Source organism: Notechis scutatus, chromosome 15, assembly GCF_049901735.1.
Source record: "Notechis scutatus isolate UNSWTSFEM ecotype Mainland chromosome 15, rNotScu1.2, whole genome shotgun sequence".
In the NCBI taxonomy this organism is placed as follows: Eukaryota; Metazoa; Chordata; class Lepidosauria; order Squamata; family Elapidae; genus Notechis; species Notechis scutatus.
The window spans coordinates 8,273,520-8,287,533 of record NC_142023.1 but is presented as its reverse complement, the minus strand read 5'-3'; the positions used below and the strand labels follow the sequence as shown (position 1 = coordinate 8,287,533).

General features: G+C 46.4%; 1 protein-coding gene, 1 long non-coding RNA gene and 1 other non-coding gene across 11 annotated transcripts in view; 1 reads left to right on the top strand and 2 right to left on the bottom strand.

The window, feature by feature from the left end:
• Positions 1–140: 140 nt before the first annotated feature.
• Positions 141–14,014, bottom strand: part of PRRC2B (proline rich coiled-coil 2B) — a 39,748-nt gene continuing 25,874 nt past the window's right edge. For 3 of the 9 annotated variants that reach the window (XM_087944354.1, XM_087944356.1, XM_087944355.1), the window contains exons 21-32: positions 13,723–13,929; positions 12,558–12,773; positions 12,096–12,182; positions 11,236–11,388; positions 10,716–10,905; positions 9,757–9,858; positions 9,185–9,308; positions 8,293–8,518; positions 7,773–7,949; positions 7,183–7,274; positions 6,308–6,389; positions 4,795–5,371 (exon numbers count right to left, since the gene is read on the bottom strand). In XM_087944354.1, the coding sequence (XP_087800480.1) occupies positions 5,234–5,371; positions 6,308–6,389; positions 7,183–7,274; positions 7,773–7,949; positions 8,293–8,518; positions 9,185–9,308; positions 9,757–9,858; positions 10,716–10,905; positions 11,236–11,388; positions 12,096–12,182; positions 12,558–12,773; positions 13,723–13,929 (1,794 nt within the window). In that variant the 3' untranslated portion in view covers positions 4,795–5,233. Of the gene's footprint in view, positions 1,858–4,794; positions 5,372–6,307; positions 6,390–7,182; positions 7,275–7,772; positions 7,950–8,292; positions 8,519–9,184; positions 9,309–9,756; positions 9,859–10,715; positions 10,906–11,235; positions 11,389–12,095; positions 12,183–12,557; positions 12,774–13,722; positions 13,930–14,014 lie in introns of those variants that run through there. The other 6 variants (XM_087944362.1, XM_087944359.1, XM_087944358.1 and 3 more) reach the window with 6 other exon arrangements.
• On the top strand, positions 4,508–4,697 carry LOC148129471 (uncharacterized). The gene is made up of 2 exons (XR_015745453.1): positions 4,508–4,563; positions 4,615–4,697. It is a non-coding gene; the product is annotated as an uncharacterized LOC148129471 (long non-coding RNA).
• LOC113424140 (small nucleolar RNA SNORD62) lies at positions 9,988–10,075 on the bottom strand. The gene has a single exon (XR_003372468.1). It is a non-coding gene; the product is annotated as a small nucleolar RNA SNORD62 (small nucleolar RNA).

Genomic DNA, 14,014 nt, shown 5'->3' with positions numbered 1-14,014 from the left:
ACAAACCTGGATGATTTGAGAATCTCTAGACGTTTAGCTATACAATGTGATCTTTTTCGCAACAGCAAAGGCACATTTTTCACTGCCGTCTCTCCAAGCTGCATTCTGCAAAACTGGGCCAAGCACAACGCAAAACCGCCTCGCTTTTACTTTTCATTTATTTATTTTTAATTTAAATAAGGATAATTCTTTCGTATGGAAAGAGCTAATACAATCACATATTTGAAAGGAGAAACCATATAAACTGGAAAAAACGAAAACGGGGAAAAAAAAAACACCCCCAAAAAGAAAAGCAACCCCATACAAGGGCAAACAAGAACTCTCGTTTTATCGGCCTGGGCAGTTCTCCCAAAAGATTTAAAACGTGTTTGTGTGTCTGCAAATTTATTCACCGTTTGCCCTTTCAAATATCTGCTCTACATGAAAAGACAAAACACAGGAAAAGCCCCTCCACCCCGCCCAAAACAAAACAAACGAACAAACAGAAAGTGTTTACTGTACAGGTTTGCAAGATTAAAACATGAACAGGTACAATACCATCTTTAAAATAAAAAAGAATGTGATTTATACAGGACGAGAGAAGGAATTTTTGCTATGAACATCTTATTCAGCTTCTTTTAATCATCCTCGACTGACTTTTAAGCAGTTCAGCCTTGTGTCGACGACCAAGTGTTGTGTTAAGATTAGCGCTTACGATACCCACAATTTTCAGTCCGACATCTCTGGCGAAAAATGCTCGTTAGAAGCCACGGGACAAATTAAAGCCAAGCGCTTTGAATCAGCTTCCAATCGGATGAAGACTAATTAAATGAAAAATATAATCTGCCTGTCATACTTTGAAGTGACACGGAAAGAGAATTTTTGCATCACACCGAAGGCTAAAAGACACAAAGGAAAGGAGCGGGGAGATTTAAAATGGCATGCAAGAAAAAGGTCTTGTGGCTAACGATAAACTTTAAGCTGATGGGTCTTTTCCATCTGACTCTCTGAAAAAAATAAAAGAGGACCCAGGAAAATGGAGGGTCTTTTTGCAGAAGGCAAGAAGGGAAAAGATAGATCTAGGTTAACTATGATCTACAAATGTGTGTCAGTTTATCTTTTAAAACTTTAGCCTCCCCCTCTTTTACACCTTCACTTTAAAGAACAATTTTAGGAGTTTTTACAAGGGGGAAAAAAATAGGCCAGCCTCAAAATGCAAGAGAGGAAGTGGTGAAATGCAGGATTAAAATTCTATTTACAGGCATCTGTAGCTGAACAAAAACACAACTGCAGCTGAAAAAGGTGCTTTAAAACCACTTTGGGGGAAAAATAATGATCAAAAAGAAGCGCTTATTAGCTTGTTTCTGGTTTATAAACAGACTGATGTTCTGATTTTTCTTTTCTTTTCTCCCAAATATCGTGTGCAGATATGAATTTGACAGGCGCAATCTTGGAAAGCAATCCGATTTCTTTTCGGTGGGAGAAAAAAAAAACCCACACTCTTTGCCAATATCCAACCTTCGGCGTTTACACAGTTCACGCAGGAGAAAATTGCTTGTGCAGAATTGCCCCCCTTTTCTTCTCACTGACACTTCAGTTGGCTGCACTCAAGATATGAGGTCTGAAAACCTTTTGCTTGCATCTCAAGGCTCACACGTGTTCCTTACCCGAAACACAAACAATTGTTGAATTTGTAGTGAAGGAAACAGAGATGGGTTTGGTTTTCTTTCAAGAACATCACGTTATTGTGTGCCGCCGAGTTTTGGTTCCAGCAGACAAAAATAAAGCGAGAAGATTTAGCCAAAACTTAAAAAGGCTACGCTTAAAAGGCGAGTTTTGATAAAATAGAAAAATCTATGGACTCTTTCTTGACCTGACCTGTGCAGAATAAATCCAGACATTATATAAATAGATCAGTGAAGTATTTAATTCTTTTCAGCTACAACATCAAATATGTATAAATAAATTCTAGTGTTTTGTTTTGTTTTTAATTTTGCTGGAGTGGAAAAAAACAGTTCTGATTTAAATTCCCAACAGGTTTACGGTGCTCTTTTGCATCTAACAATCAGTCTAGCTGCCTCACAACTTGAAAGACAAAATGCCAAAAATTCGGCCAGACAAAGAAAACAAATAGAAAAATAAAAACTCACCCAGGGCGCAAAGCAATTACGCCACTAAAGAACAGGATTGCAAATTTGTTAATCTTTGCACAGAGGAAGGAAAAAATTAAAGGAAAAGCAAAGCACAATTACGCCAAGATTGCAAATTTGTTAATTTTTTTTACACGGAACTGACTGGGTCAAATCAAAATGTTTTCGAGGTGCTTTGTGTGAGAAATTCTGCAGCTTGCAATATTTTTCAAGCTGAGGCATAGAAGGAAGCGAAAAAAAAAAAAAGTGGGGAGAGTTATAGGGAGTAAAACGGTTAAAAATGGATGAAAATTTTGGCAGAGTTCCAAAGACAAATATCGAAGAATTACTAAACTCCAAATGACTAAAATGACTACAAGGAGAGCTCTGTCCCACCCCAAATTTCAATCCCAGCAATCTCTATTTTGTTGAAAAGCCCCTCGATTTTAAACCTCTGGGAATGGTAGGGAAGGGATCTCAAATGCATGCCGACAAAGCCAACGTTATTGCAAAGCTCTCACGGAAATAACAAACACTAAAAAGTCTATTTTGACAGCTACCAGAATTCAAAATTCAAAATTGCCTCTTTTCGACAGCACTGAGTCCAAGCCTGCCTGCTACTGAAGTTTTTGCATTCTGTTTTTTTTTTTTCCCCCTCCCCAAAATGTGGTCTTTGGAGCTGCCAACCAAGAAGTTGGTTGGACACTTTAGCTAAAAGCAGCAGATTGCAATTTTTTTTTTAAATTGCTCTAACTCTCAGCCATATGTGAGTTGTGACCAAACTGTGGTCATTGGGAAGAGTTTAGACTTACTGATGATGACTCCTGCATTTTTTCTACCTTTTTTTTTAAAAAAAAAAAACATATGTGGAACTCCCCTACTAATCGATTTTTCCAACAATGGAAAAAGGTGTTTTGTCATTTTTCGCTATCAGGCTTGGAAAAGGGAGAGAAGAAAAAAAAATGTCAAAAGCTCCCTGCACGCTATGGTCGTTTGTTTATTTATTTTTAAATGATCTTTGCAGGGATTAAAAACAAAAGCCTGTTTTTTCCTGCCCTGGTTAGTTACCAAGAGACACTTTCTGCTCTGTTTTTGCAGAAACTGGACTGCCGGATGCGAAACAGGATGGAAGGGGTGAAAGAGAGCTTAGAAAGAAAGACAGAATTAGCCAAAGCAAAGGAAGGAATAGAGTAAGGATGAACTGAGGGAGGAGGATGGCAGGGACAGCAGAAGGAAAACGGGAAGAAGGGAAAGCCGCCTCTTTTCCCAACTTCGAACCACAATCAAATATGCCAGGAATTCTCAACCTCAGCCACTTTAAGATGTGTGGACTTCAACTCCCATAATCCCCCAGCTGGCCTGCTTTAAGATACGCAGACTTCAACTCCCAGAATTCATGCTGAAAAAGCCTGCTTTGGGAGAGAAGGACTCTGGGAGTTGAAGTCCACACCGCTTCAAGATTGAAAAAAAATAAATCACTTTTCTGGACAAAGCAGCGGATTTAGCAGAGGCTGTTTAAAAAAAAAAAACCAACTTGAGAAGTTTACGTTTCCATACTCCTTGTCTAAAAAAAGTCACGAAAATAAATCCGGTTTGGGGAGGGCAGATTTGGGAAGATTCTTGGTGGTCTCTCTCAAAATGACTGCCAAGGGTTGGGGATTTGGGAACGAGGCAATGGGGAAAGAGCTGATCTGACCTCTTTTGTATCTTGGTTGATTTCTAAAGCTCGTGTCTTTAGCGCAAAAGGGAAGGAGAAGGGAAAGGCCTTGAGGTCGGAACATGGAGAAGTTCAGCTACGAAATGAAGGATACAGTGTCCCTGGGGGTTGGAGATTAAAAACCCTGATGGGCTCAGAGAAAGGAGAAGGAAGCTGTTATTGTACAAAGGAAGAGGAAGAGGAGGAAAGGGGAGAAGAAAGGAGGGCGGAGAGGGAGGAAGGAAAGAGAGGGAGGGAGGGAGGGAGGGAGGGAGGGAGGGAGGAGGAAGGAAGGAAGGAAGGAAGGAAGGAAGGAAGGAAGGAAGGAAGGAAGGAAGGAAGGAAGGAGGAGGGAGGGAGGAAGGAAAAGTAGACAGGGAAGGAAGGAAGGAAGGAAGGAAGGAAGGAAGGAAGGAAGGAGGGAGGGAGGAAGGAAGGAAAAGTAGACAGGGAAGGAAGGAAGGAAGGAAGGAAGGAAGGAAGGAAGGAAGGAAGGAAGGAAGGAAGGAAGGAAGGAAGGAGGGAGAAATGAAAAGTAGACAGGGAAGGAAGCAGGAAAAGAAGAGTGGAAGAAGAAAGGAGGAAAAGTGGAAGAAGGAAGGAAAAGAATGGAAGGAAGAAGGAAAAGAAGAGTGGAAGAAGGAAGGAAGGAAGAAGGAAAAGAAGAGTGGAAGAAGGAAGGAAAGGAGGAAGGAAGGAAGGAGAAATGAAGACAGGGAAGGAAGAAGGAAAAGAAGAGTGGAAGAAGGAGGAGGAAAAGTGGAAGAAGGAAGGAAGGAAGGAAGGAAAGAAAAGAATGGAAGAAGGAAGGAAGAAGGAAAAGAAGAGTGGAAGAAGGAAGGAAGGAAGGAAGGAAGAAGGAAAAGAAGAGTGGAAGAAGGAAGGAAAGGAATGGAAGAAGGAAGGAAGGAAGGAAGGAAGGAAGGAAGGAATGGAAGGAAGGAAGGAAGGAAGGAAGGAAGGAAGGAAGGAAGGAAGGAAGGAAGGAAGGAAGGAAGGACGTACAACAGATAATCTAGCATTTCCACTGTGCCACGGGAAAAGCTTAACTCCTTAATGCTTTCTGCTACTTTCAGGTGGAGAAAACGAATGGACAAAAAATGACTGTAGCCACGACAGAATCCACGAATTCAAAAGGAGACTTTGGATGCTGCTGAACCTCGATGGTCATCGGTGTTCTTTTAAAAAAACAAGCAGGGCCAAGGATGGAAAGGAAAGGGGAAAAAAAAAAAAAAAGAACCCACAGCAGCAGGAGAAAACCTCTCAGCGTAAAGCATCTGGGAGCCTCCAGCTCTCCCCCCACCCCCAAAGGGAGGCTGTCTAGGGGAAGGGCGTGGGTTGCAAAGCCTGCCTCTCATTCTCTCCAGCAGGAGGACTGGAGGGCAACCTTGGAGTGGGGGGGGGCAGGGTTTTTTCTCCCCCCAGAGCCTCAGGCCTTGCTCTCCTCCACTTTGACAGCTTGAGGCTTGATGGCGCCTGTGCGAACTGCCTTCATCGGACCAGCGGAAGGAGCCTCCTGCAGTTTCCCGGCTCCCAGGCCTTTGTTCTCATCCACTCGCTGTTTTGCCTGTCGGTCAGAGGAGGAAGAAAGGAGGAGGAAGGGAGAAGAAGGGAGAGAAGAAGATGGGGGAAGGGAAGAAGGAAGAGGAGAATAGCGAAGGGAAGGGAAGGGAGAGGAGAGGAAAAGAGAGGAGAGGAAGGAAAGGAAAAGAGAAAAGAGAGAAAGGAAAGGAAAAGAGAGGAGAGGAAAGGAAAGGAAAAAAGAGAGAGAGCGGAGGAGGGGGGGAGGAGGAGAGGAAAGGAAAGGAAAGGAAAGGAAAGAGGAGGGGAAGGGAGAGGAGGAAAAGAGGGAGAGGAAAGGAAAAGAGAGGAGAGGAAAAGGGAGAGAGGAGGAAAAGATAGGAGAGGGAGAGGAAGGGAAAGGAAAAGAGAGAGGAAAAGAGGAGAGAAAGGGAAAAGGCAGGTAAGTGAAGGGAGAACAAAGAGAAACGGAAAGAGAAGGAGGAAGAAGAGAGAAAGGGGAAGGGAGAGGAGGGAAAAGAGAAAAGGGGAAAGAAGAGAAAGGGAATGAAGGAAAGAAGGGAGAGAGAAGAAGGAAAGACACAATCAGGGCAAGATTATCCTGAGTTTCCTTCTCCCTGTTCCCAGGACGGTTGCCATTCATCTCCCTTTCAAGGCCTTCTTCCTCTTCTCTCCAAGGTCATCCATTCCTTTCCTAAGGTCGTCTCCACAATCCTTCGCTTCGCAGGGGGGCGGGATGGAGAAGGACAGGAGAAGTCCTGGACCCTGCAACACCCAGGAGGTTCTCATGTCCCAGAATCGCCCCAGGAGACCAAGAGGACCATGGCCTAAGTCACCCTCCTCCTCCTCCTCCTGTTATCACCTCGCTTCTCCTGGCGGGGAAACCAGCTCTGATGTTGCAAGTTCGGTTCTCGAGGAGGGAGCTGATGGAGCCACCTCTTAAGGACACTCCTTAAGTGTCTGGAGCCCGTGTCCAGGTTACCTGTTGAATGTAATGCCTTTGGACAGAGCTCATGCCGACGGCCGATCCAGAGGACTTCCCGCTGGGGCTGGCAGAACTGGGCCTGGGAAAAGAGGAAGGAGAGGGCGGTAGCGGGGGAAGACAACAAACAGCGCAACACAAACCATCGTTCCAAGTCAAGAATTGATTCCGTGGCACCGGCTTGGTGCGAAAAGCAAGCCAATCTCTAATTCTCCATGCATTTAATTCCCAACATAATTTAACATCAAGTTCTCAAGATAACGCCCAGCTGTTCATAGACTCCGTTTTATTTTATTTTTACTAGCTCGGTACCTGTGCTTCGCTACGACACTATGTGGTTGGGCTTTGTTTTTAGGGAGGAAAATAAAGGGGGGAGGAGGGGCAATTCTGCCTCTGACTACCAGCATCCATCAGTAGTTCATCTGGCTAGTGTGTGAAGAGGGTTGAGGGCTGTTTGGAAACTGAAACAGTATTTGCCACGTGAGCAAGGAGACAGCAAGGAGCCTGGGCGTGGCTTAGCTCAACTGTTCTGTACTAAAGCTGGTTGCTGCTGTGAAAACTGAAACTCCTTGGTGCCCTCTGAGCTTGGTGGGTTTTTTGGTAGGTGTTTCATGACCCAACCAGGTAAACATCATCAGTGCTAATGTTGCTGTATCACTGATGATGTTACCTAATGAAATGTCTGCAAGAAAAACCATCAAGCTCAGAGAGTGCCATGGTCCCCACAGTTCAACTACAGATATTTTTGTCTGTTTCCGGTGTTTATATAAATAGCCAACCTGAGGGAGCCAACCACTTTCTCTAAGAACCAGGAACCCCGCCGTCTTCGCCCCGGTCCAATAAATCTAAGCATTGATATTATATATTTTTTTCACCTGTAAGTGTGAGAAGACGGAATGGGTCCACCAGAAATGATGTTCTGTTTAGTGTCTGCAAAGGAGAATCCTTTGATTTCCATGTGAGAAGACTAGAAGATGAAAATGAGGGGAGAGAGAGAAACAGCTAAATTATTTAATCTTGCAGAAAAGGGGAAGTTAAAGAGATATTTGGGATATAAATACACATACACACATATATGTGGATCTTTGGTTATTCGGGTTTTCTCCCGCGTAGAATTGGAAGTATCTAGGCGACGTTCCGATGAAGTCTCATTCATCATCTTCAGGCTTGTGTCTTCAGCTTTGTGCTTCCCGGAGTAATGCTGAAGACACAAGCCTGAAGATGATGAATGAGACTTCATCGAACGCTTAGATACTTCCAATTCTACGCTGGAGAAACCCAATAACCAAAGATCCACATACAAATACCCGCGAAAACCTCAGAAAACACACACACACACACACACACACATATATGGTGTCACACACGGTTCAAAAGGTTTTTTAAAAAAATAAACATTTTTGAAAGATGCGCACTCACACACAGGTGCCACACACACACACACACACTGAGAATTACTTCTTACCTCTCTGTTTGCAACCAGAGCAGACCCCTGGGAGTTGGGGGAGAGGATCCTGCGTGGGGCCCCAACGGGGAGGTTCTGAGCTTGGGACAGGTGCATGGACTGGGATAATAAGAGAGGCTGCTGGCCAGATCCGTAACGGGCCATCGGCAGCTGGGACCCCGGAATTGACATCGTTAGCTGTGGGTAGATAAGCAAGGAAGAGACGCTTGATGGGTGGCAATTAGGGGTTTTTCAGTAATATATATTATCTTATTTTGAATATGAAGGAGGGTCAGAATGAAGAGGGGGGGAGGGCCAATCTACTTTGCCAAAAGGAATCCTGGGAGTGGAAGTCCACCCTTCTTAAAGCATGCTGGACCGGGGGAATTCTGGGAGTGGAAGTCCACAATCTCAATCTTTGCTGAGGCTGAGAAGTACTGGACTGGTTGCTACTACTGCTGCTCTACTCCAGACCTGGCCCGACCTCTGCTTAAATCGAAAGGCTGAGGGAAACAGCCGCCACCGCGGGATTCGACCAGACCTGCTGAAGCTGCGAGTCCATCATTTGGGAAGCCTGGTTGATCTGACCCTCGTAAACCAGAGCTTGGCTGCCGTTGACGGGCTGGTAGGGGGTGCCTGACTGCGTTTTCACCATCTCCAAAGGCTGCATCCCTGGGAAGGCGGAGTAGGGCGCCTTCAACGCTGTGCCTCCTGTCAGGACCATCGTGCTGGGCTGGGATAAGCTGGGGTGCATGTAGACCTGAGACCTTGAAGGGAGAAAAAAGCAGCGTATCAGGGGTGAAAAGCAGCAGAGCACAAGGTGGAGGAGGAAGAAGAATAGGAGGAGGACTACGGGGTCCGTGGTACTCTCTGAGCTTGGCGGCTTTCTTGCAAACATTTCATTACCAGTGGAGGGAGGAAGGAGGAGGAGGGAGAGGTGGGGGGAGGAGGAGGAGGAGGAGGAGGAGGAGGAGGAGGAGGAGGAGGAGGAGGAGGAGGAGGAGGAGGGAGGAGGAGGAGGAGAAAAAAAGAAGGAAGAAGGAAGAAGAGGAGAGGAGGAGGAAGAGAAGGAGGAGGAGGAGAGGAGGAGGTGAAGGAGAGGAGAAGAGGAGGAGAAGAGGAAGAGGCGAAGGAGAGGAGGAAGAGAGGAGAAGGAGAAGAGGAGAAGCAGAAGAGGAGGAGGAAGAAGAACAAGAGGAGGACTATGGGGTCCGTGATACTCTCTGAGCTTGGTGGCTTTCTTGCAAACATTTCATTACCAGTGGAGGGAGGAAGGAGGAGGGAGAGGTGGGGGGAGGAAGAGGAGAAAAAGAAGGAAGAAGGAAAAAGAGGAGGAGAGGAAGAGGAGGATATGAAGGAGAGGAGGAGGAGGAGGAGGAATGGTGACTTTGGTGCTGAATCTGGGCCACTGAATAGGTCACTCTTCCTGTTACCTGAAGGGAGGGATGGAGCTATAGATCTCCTGGGACTGGGACACTGGAAGGCCGCCCCTCAATCCGAGCTGAGCTTGGGCTTGCAATGAAGTGTGGAGGGAGAGTGGAATCTGCTGAGCGGCAGCTGCCTAAAAGAAGGAAAGAACAAAAACACCGGAGGGTGAGATCGAAGTAGGAAGGTCTCATCCTCACGGCCAACGTGGGAGGGATGGACTTCGACCCAGAATTCTACGTGGGTTGAGGAATTCAGGGCACTGGAAGAGTCCACGCCTAGGGAAGTGGCCTTTCAACTCCCAGAATTCTCCGCCGTGGCCATCCGGGTTGAGGGATTCTGGGTGCTGAAGTCCACACATCAAAGGCCATATGCTTAAAGGGCCCTTTCCCCCCCGCAAACTTCAACCAACGTTTCCTACACCTGCTAGAATTCCAGATTCCTTTTGGGTTTTTGAGTTAAAATAAGAGTACAGTTGAAACTTTTCTCAAAACATCACCAAAAGTTGATTGGTGCAGGTCTTCACACAGGACATATTCACACACTCACACACACACACACACACACGCAAAGCAGTGACTTGCCTGTTGGTAGCTTTGTTGCTGAGGTATTGTCGGGGGAACAAGTCGCGGCTGGCTGGCAAACACATGCCCATCTAAATAAAGGGGTGTGATGTGGTTACCTGGAGTGGGTGGGAAAAGAAGCGAGAGGTTAATCTTGTCCATATGCAAATGTTTCCCTCGCTCTCCCTTCCACTTAAAGATGCAAAGGTTCCCTCCCCCCTCTCTGGACATGGCAGCAGAGCCAAGAGTCTCTCAGGCACAGAATCTCTTCAAACGCCCTTTGACTGACTGCACAATCAGGGGGCTCAGAAGGATCCATTGGAAACATCACAGAGACTACAACAGGGAGCTTTCAATGTAGCTTGCACGAGTCCTTCTGCTATGCTATGTGGAAATCATCATGGGATGTAGTGCCCAAAGACACTGTCTAGGGTACAATCAGAAAGAGACTACGTAGCCTGCAGATGGAGAAGGGGAGAGACTCAAGAATTGACCCTCCCTAGTTTCTCAGGCGAATAGTTTCCCTGGAGAAATGTGGGAGAATTATACTTCCAGACTTGCAAAATTCTTGTCGGAATATATATCTATGCCACAACTACAGTAGTATTAAGCCAGCAGATGGCAGTATTTACCAGTTTGGATCGAGGGTATATACTCTATGCTCTTTTGTTCTAAGCAGAGTTTGTTGTCATAGTTAAATAGTTAAGCAGTAAAGCACATGGTGATTGTACTCTTTGTTTGCTCTGAGGTGCTATATATAAACAGATTTTCTAACGATTGTTAATGTAGCTTACAATAGAATAGGAGTAAAGTAACACTGATGAGGCACAAAGAGAAGCAGAAGTGACCAGAAATGAAAGACTAACTGGACAGCCATAAGCCAGGACTGATACATTTTCGAATCCTAGTCAGAGCAACCATTTGCAGAGCATGTCTTTACAAGTTCTTCCCACCGCTCTCAAAAAAATGGACGCACCTGGAATCGAAGAAGGCGCCACAGAGGCCACGGGCATCGGGGGGACAGAAACACCCCCAAAGGAGCTGTAGCTGACCCCACTGGAAACCCCAATGCTGGATGTAGGCTGAATGCCAGAGCCAACGCCTCCGGGGGAGTTCTGTTCGGGAAGGCTGGGAGAGTTTTCCCACGCCTTTCGGGCTGACTCCATCTGCAGGAGGACAGGGGGGGACAAGAATTAGCATCGTAGCATCCAAAGGACGGGCCAGAAAGTCAGAAATAACATATATTTCACTCAGCAACATAAAATTTTGGCTCAATCGTGGTCACAAGCTGAGGACTACCTGTATCTGGTTATCCTGATTAAGGCCCTGAGGATGACAAATGTATGCTTTTAATTTTTTATTTATTTACAGTTCATATTTCTTATCTGCCCATCTTCCTCAGAGAGGGAGATGACAGTGGTCCATCATTGGCAGTGATACCTGTCCATCAAAGTGCCTTCTCTTTTTGGGAGTTATCCCCATCCACAAAAACTTACTTTAAGAGTGAGATCTGCCGTAGGATAAGATATGTTTAAGCTGATGCAACGGGGAAGTTGATGGTCTCTTCGAATAACAGGGAGGGATTGGGTTAATCCAGACTGTTGAAACATAGATGGGATACAATTAAACCTTGTTGGGTTTGCAGAGTTCTGTAAGATTCGTGGAAAGAAAAAGAGCCTCAGTTAACTGACAGCAAACATTTTGGTGGAAACCTAATGTACAGTCAAACAAAGAATAGGACAGAATTAACAGTGAGTAAAGGAGCAGGCTGGGAGATCAGTTCTTAAAGAGATTGTAGAGCAGTACACACATAAACACAGACACAAGCACATGCAAATCACATTTTAAGCTGTGTGTAATTTCCCAAACGACGGGGAAGATTTCCAAAAGGAGGAGAGGAAGGTGGAGGAGGAAGTAGAGAAGGAGAAACTGAAAAAGGGGGAAGAATGAAATAAGAGCAGGTGAATAAAACAAGAGCAAGTAAGAAGGGGGAAAATAACAAAGGGAAGAAGAAAACGGTGAAGGAGTGGAAAGAGAGGAAAACGAAAGAAGAAAAAGATGGAGGAAAGGAGGAAGGAGGAGGAAGTGGAGAAGGAGTTGGAAAAACGAGGAAAAGAAAACGGGAGGGGAAGCTGAAGTGGGGGAGAGAAGAGGAAAAGGGGAAGAAGGAAAAAGATGAAAAAAAGATAACCGAGAAGAAAAAGGAAGAGAGGAAGAGGCGTAGTAGAAGATGGGAAAGAACAAGAAAGCAGCAGAAGACGAAGGAAGAGAGGAAAATGAAAGAGAAGGAAAAGGAGGAAGAAGACAAGACGAAGAGTGAAGAGAAGCCAAAACACCAACCACAAAATATTCTTACATTGCTGGCTAGCACGTTCTGTAACTTCGCAACTGGGTTGGCCGGGGTGCCAGGAGACGAGCCAGGGGGGAGATTGAAGTCCGAATCCTGCAACAAATCGGTCTCTTTTTACCAATCAACCCTCCACATTGCAACTGGGTTTACTGGAAAGCAAGGAGGGTTAAACCTCTCAAAGCAGAGGTCCCCAAACTCAGCAACTTTAAGACTTGTGGACTTCCACTCCCAGAATTCTGGAAGTAGAAGTCCACAAGTCTTTAAGTTGCCCAAGTTTGGGAGAGGTGTGTGGGGCAAATGCACCTTTTGATTAGTTGGCCCTCCACACACCTGCTTTCTTCTTTGGGAGGGGAGGAAAATTGAGGAGGGGACTGTCCCCTTCGACTTGGGACTCTTGGAAGGGAGGAGAAATGAGAGAGAGAGAGAGATGCCCAAGGAAAGGAAGAAGGAAACGCAAAGGGGCCTCACTTTAGGGTTCACTCCGAATTCAATGGGCGGGACGGGGAGAACCGAATCCACGTGAATCTCCACCCCGTTGGTGGGGGCGATGTTGCCCTCCAGCCGTTCAGACCCTTCCGAGCCTTTTCGGTTTTTCAAGGAGCGCTCGTTGCCGATGGGCCCCGGTTTGTGGTCCTTGGTTGGGGTCAGGGCTTGTTCCGAGTCCTGGGCAAGAAAACAGAGAGGCTGAGATGGAGGGAGGGAGGGGAGGGAAGAGAAGAGGAGGAGGAGGAGGAGGAGGAGGAGGAGGAGGAGGAGGAGGAGGAGGAGGAGGAGGAGGAGGAGGAGGAGGAGGAGGAGGAGGAGGAGGAGGAAAGGGATGGGAAAAGAGGGAAAGCAAGGAAGAGAGTGGGGAGGAAGAGAAAGGGGAAGGAAGAGAAGAAAAGGGAGGAAAAGACGAGTGGGGAAAAGGTGAAAAAGGGAAGGGAGAGAGAGATGGGAAAAGAAAGGGAAGAGGCAGTGATAAAAGGAGAGGGAGGGAGGGAAGGAAGGAAAAAAGGAAGGAATGGATGGGAAAAGAGGCAGGGATGAAGAGGGAGGAAGAGGGAGGGGAAAAGGATGGAAGGAAGGATAGAAGGGAGGGAGGGGAGAAAGAAAGAAGTAATGGATGGGAAAAGAGGCAGGGATAAAGAGGGAGGGAGGGAGGGAAGGGAGGGATGAGAAAAGAAGAAAGGAAAGAGAGGCAGGGATAAAGAGGGAGGGAGGGAGGAAACAGAGGTAGAAATAAAAGGAAATAAAGGATAAAGGACTGTACTTTTTGGTTCATTATTAAAAGCAGCCAATCGGCCAAAACAGGATCCCACATGAAAAAGTTCGTCCCTCCACACCTCCGCTTTCTCTGCTTCCATCCTCCCCTTCCATTTGCCCTCCAATTTTAGAGGAACGCCTTTTGAAGGCTCAAAAGAACGGCACCGGGTTTTAAACCGTCGGGTTCGGATAAAGCTTACCCATATTCCACCCACCTCCCAAGAAGTCAGGGACTGAGGCATTGTACCTTAACTGGTGTGTGTGTGTGTGTGTGTGTCTTCCACCAAAGGCCTGACAAAAATGCCAAAGACCGAAGCCCTCCTCCGTTTCCTCCCGCCATCCACCTGAGCCAAGGTTCGGCTACCCAGGACTGGAAAAGGCGGGTTACCTTCTTATCCAACGGCTTCGGAGCTGGCTCTTTCGGCCCGTCTCCCTTGGCCTCGGCCAGCCCGCCTCCGCTCAGCTCCTCCGGTTTGAGGGTGCCGTACGGAGAACTGCGCTGGGAAGAAGTGGCCGAAGACTCCCGCGACTCCGCGCTCAGGTCGATGCCGCTGTCTCCCTGGCTGCCTTTGAACCCCTGCGAGGAAGAGGGAGGCTGGGGGAGTTAGAGCGACATGAATTGCGTTCACCTTAACCGGATGTTGGTTTGGTGTTTTTTTTTAGAATAGAATAGAATAGAA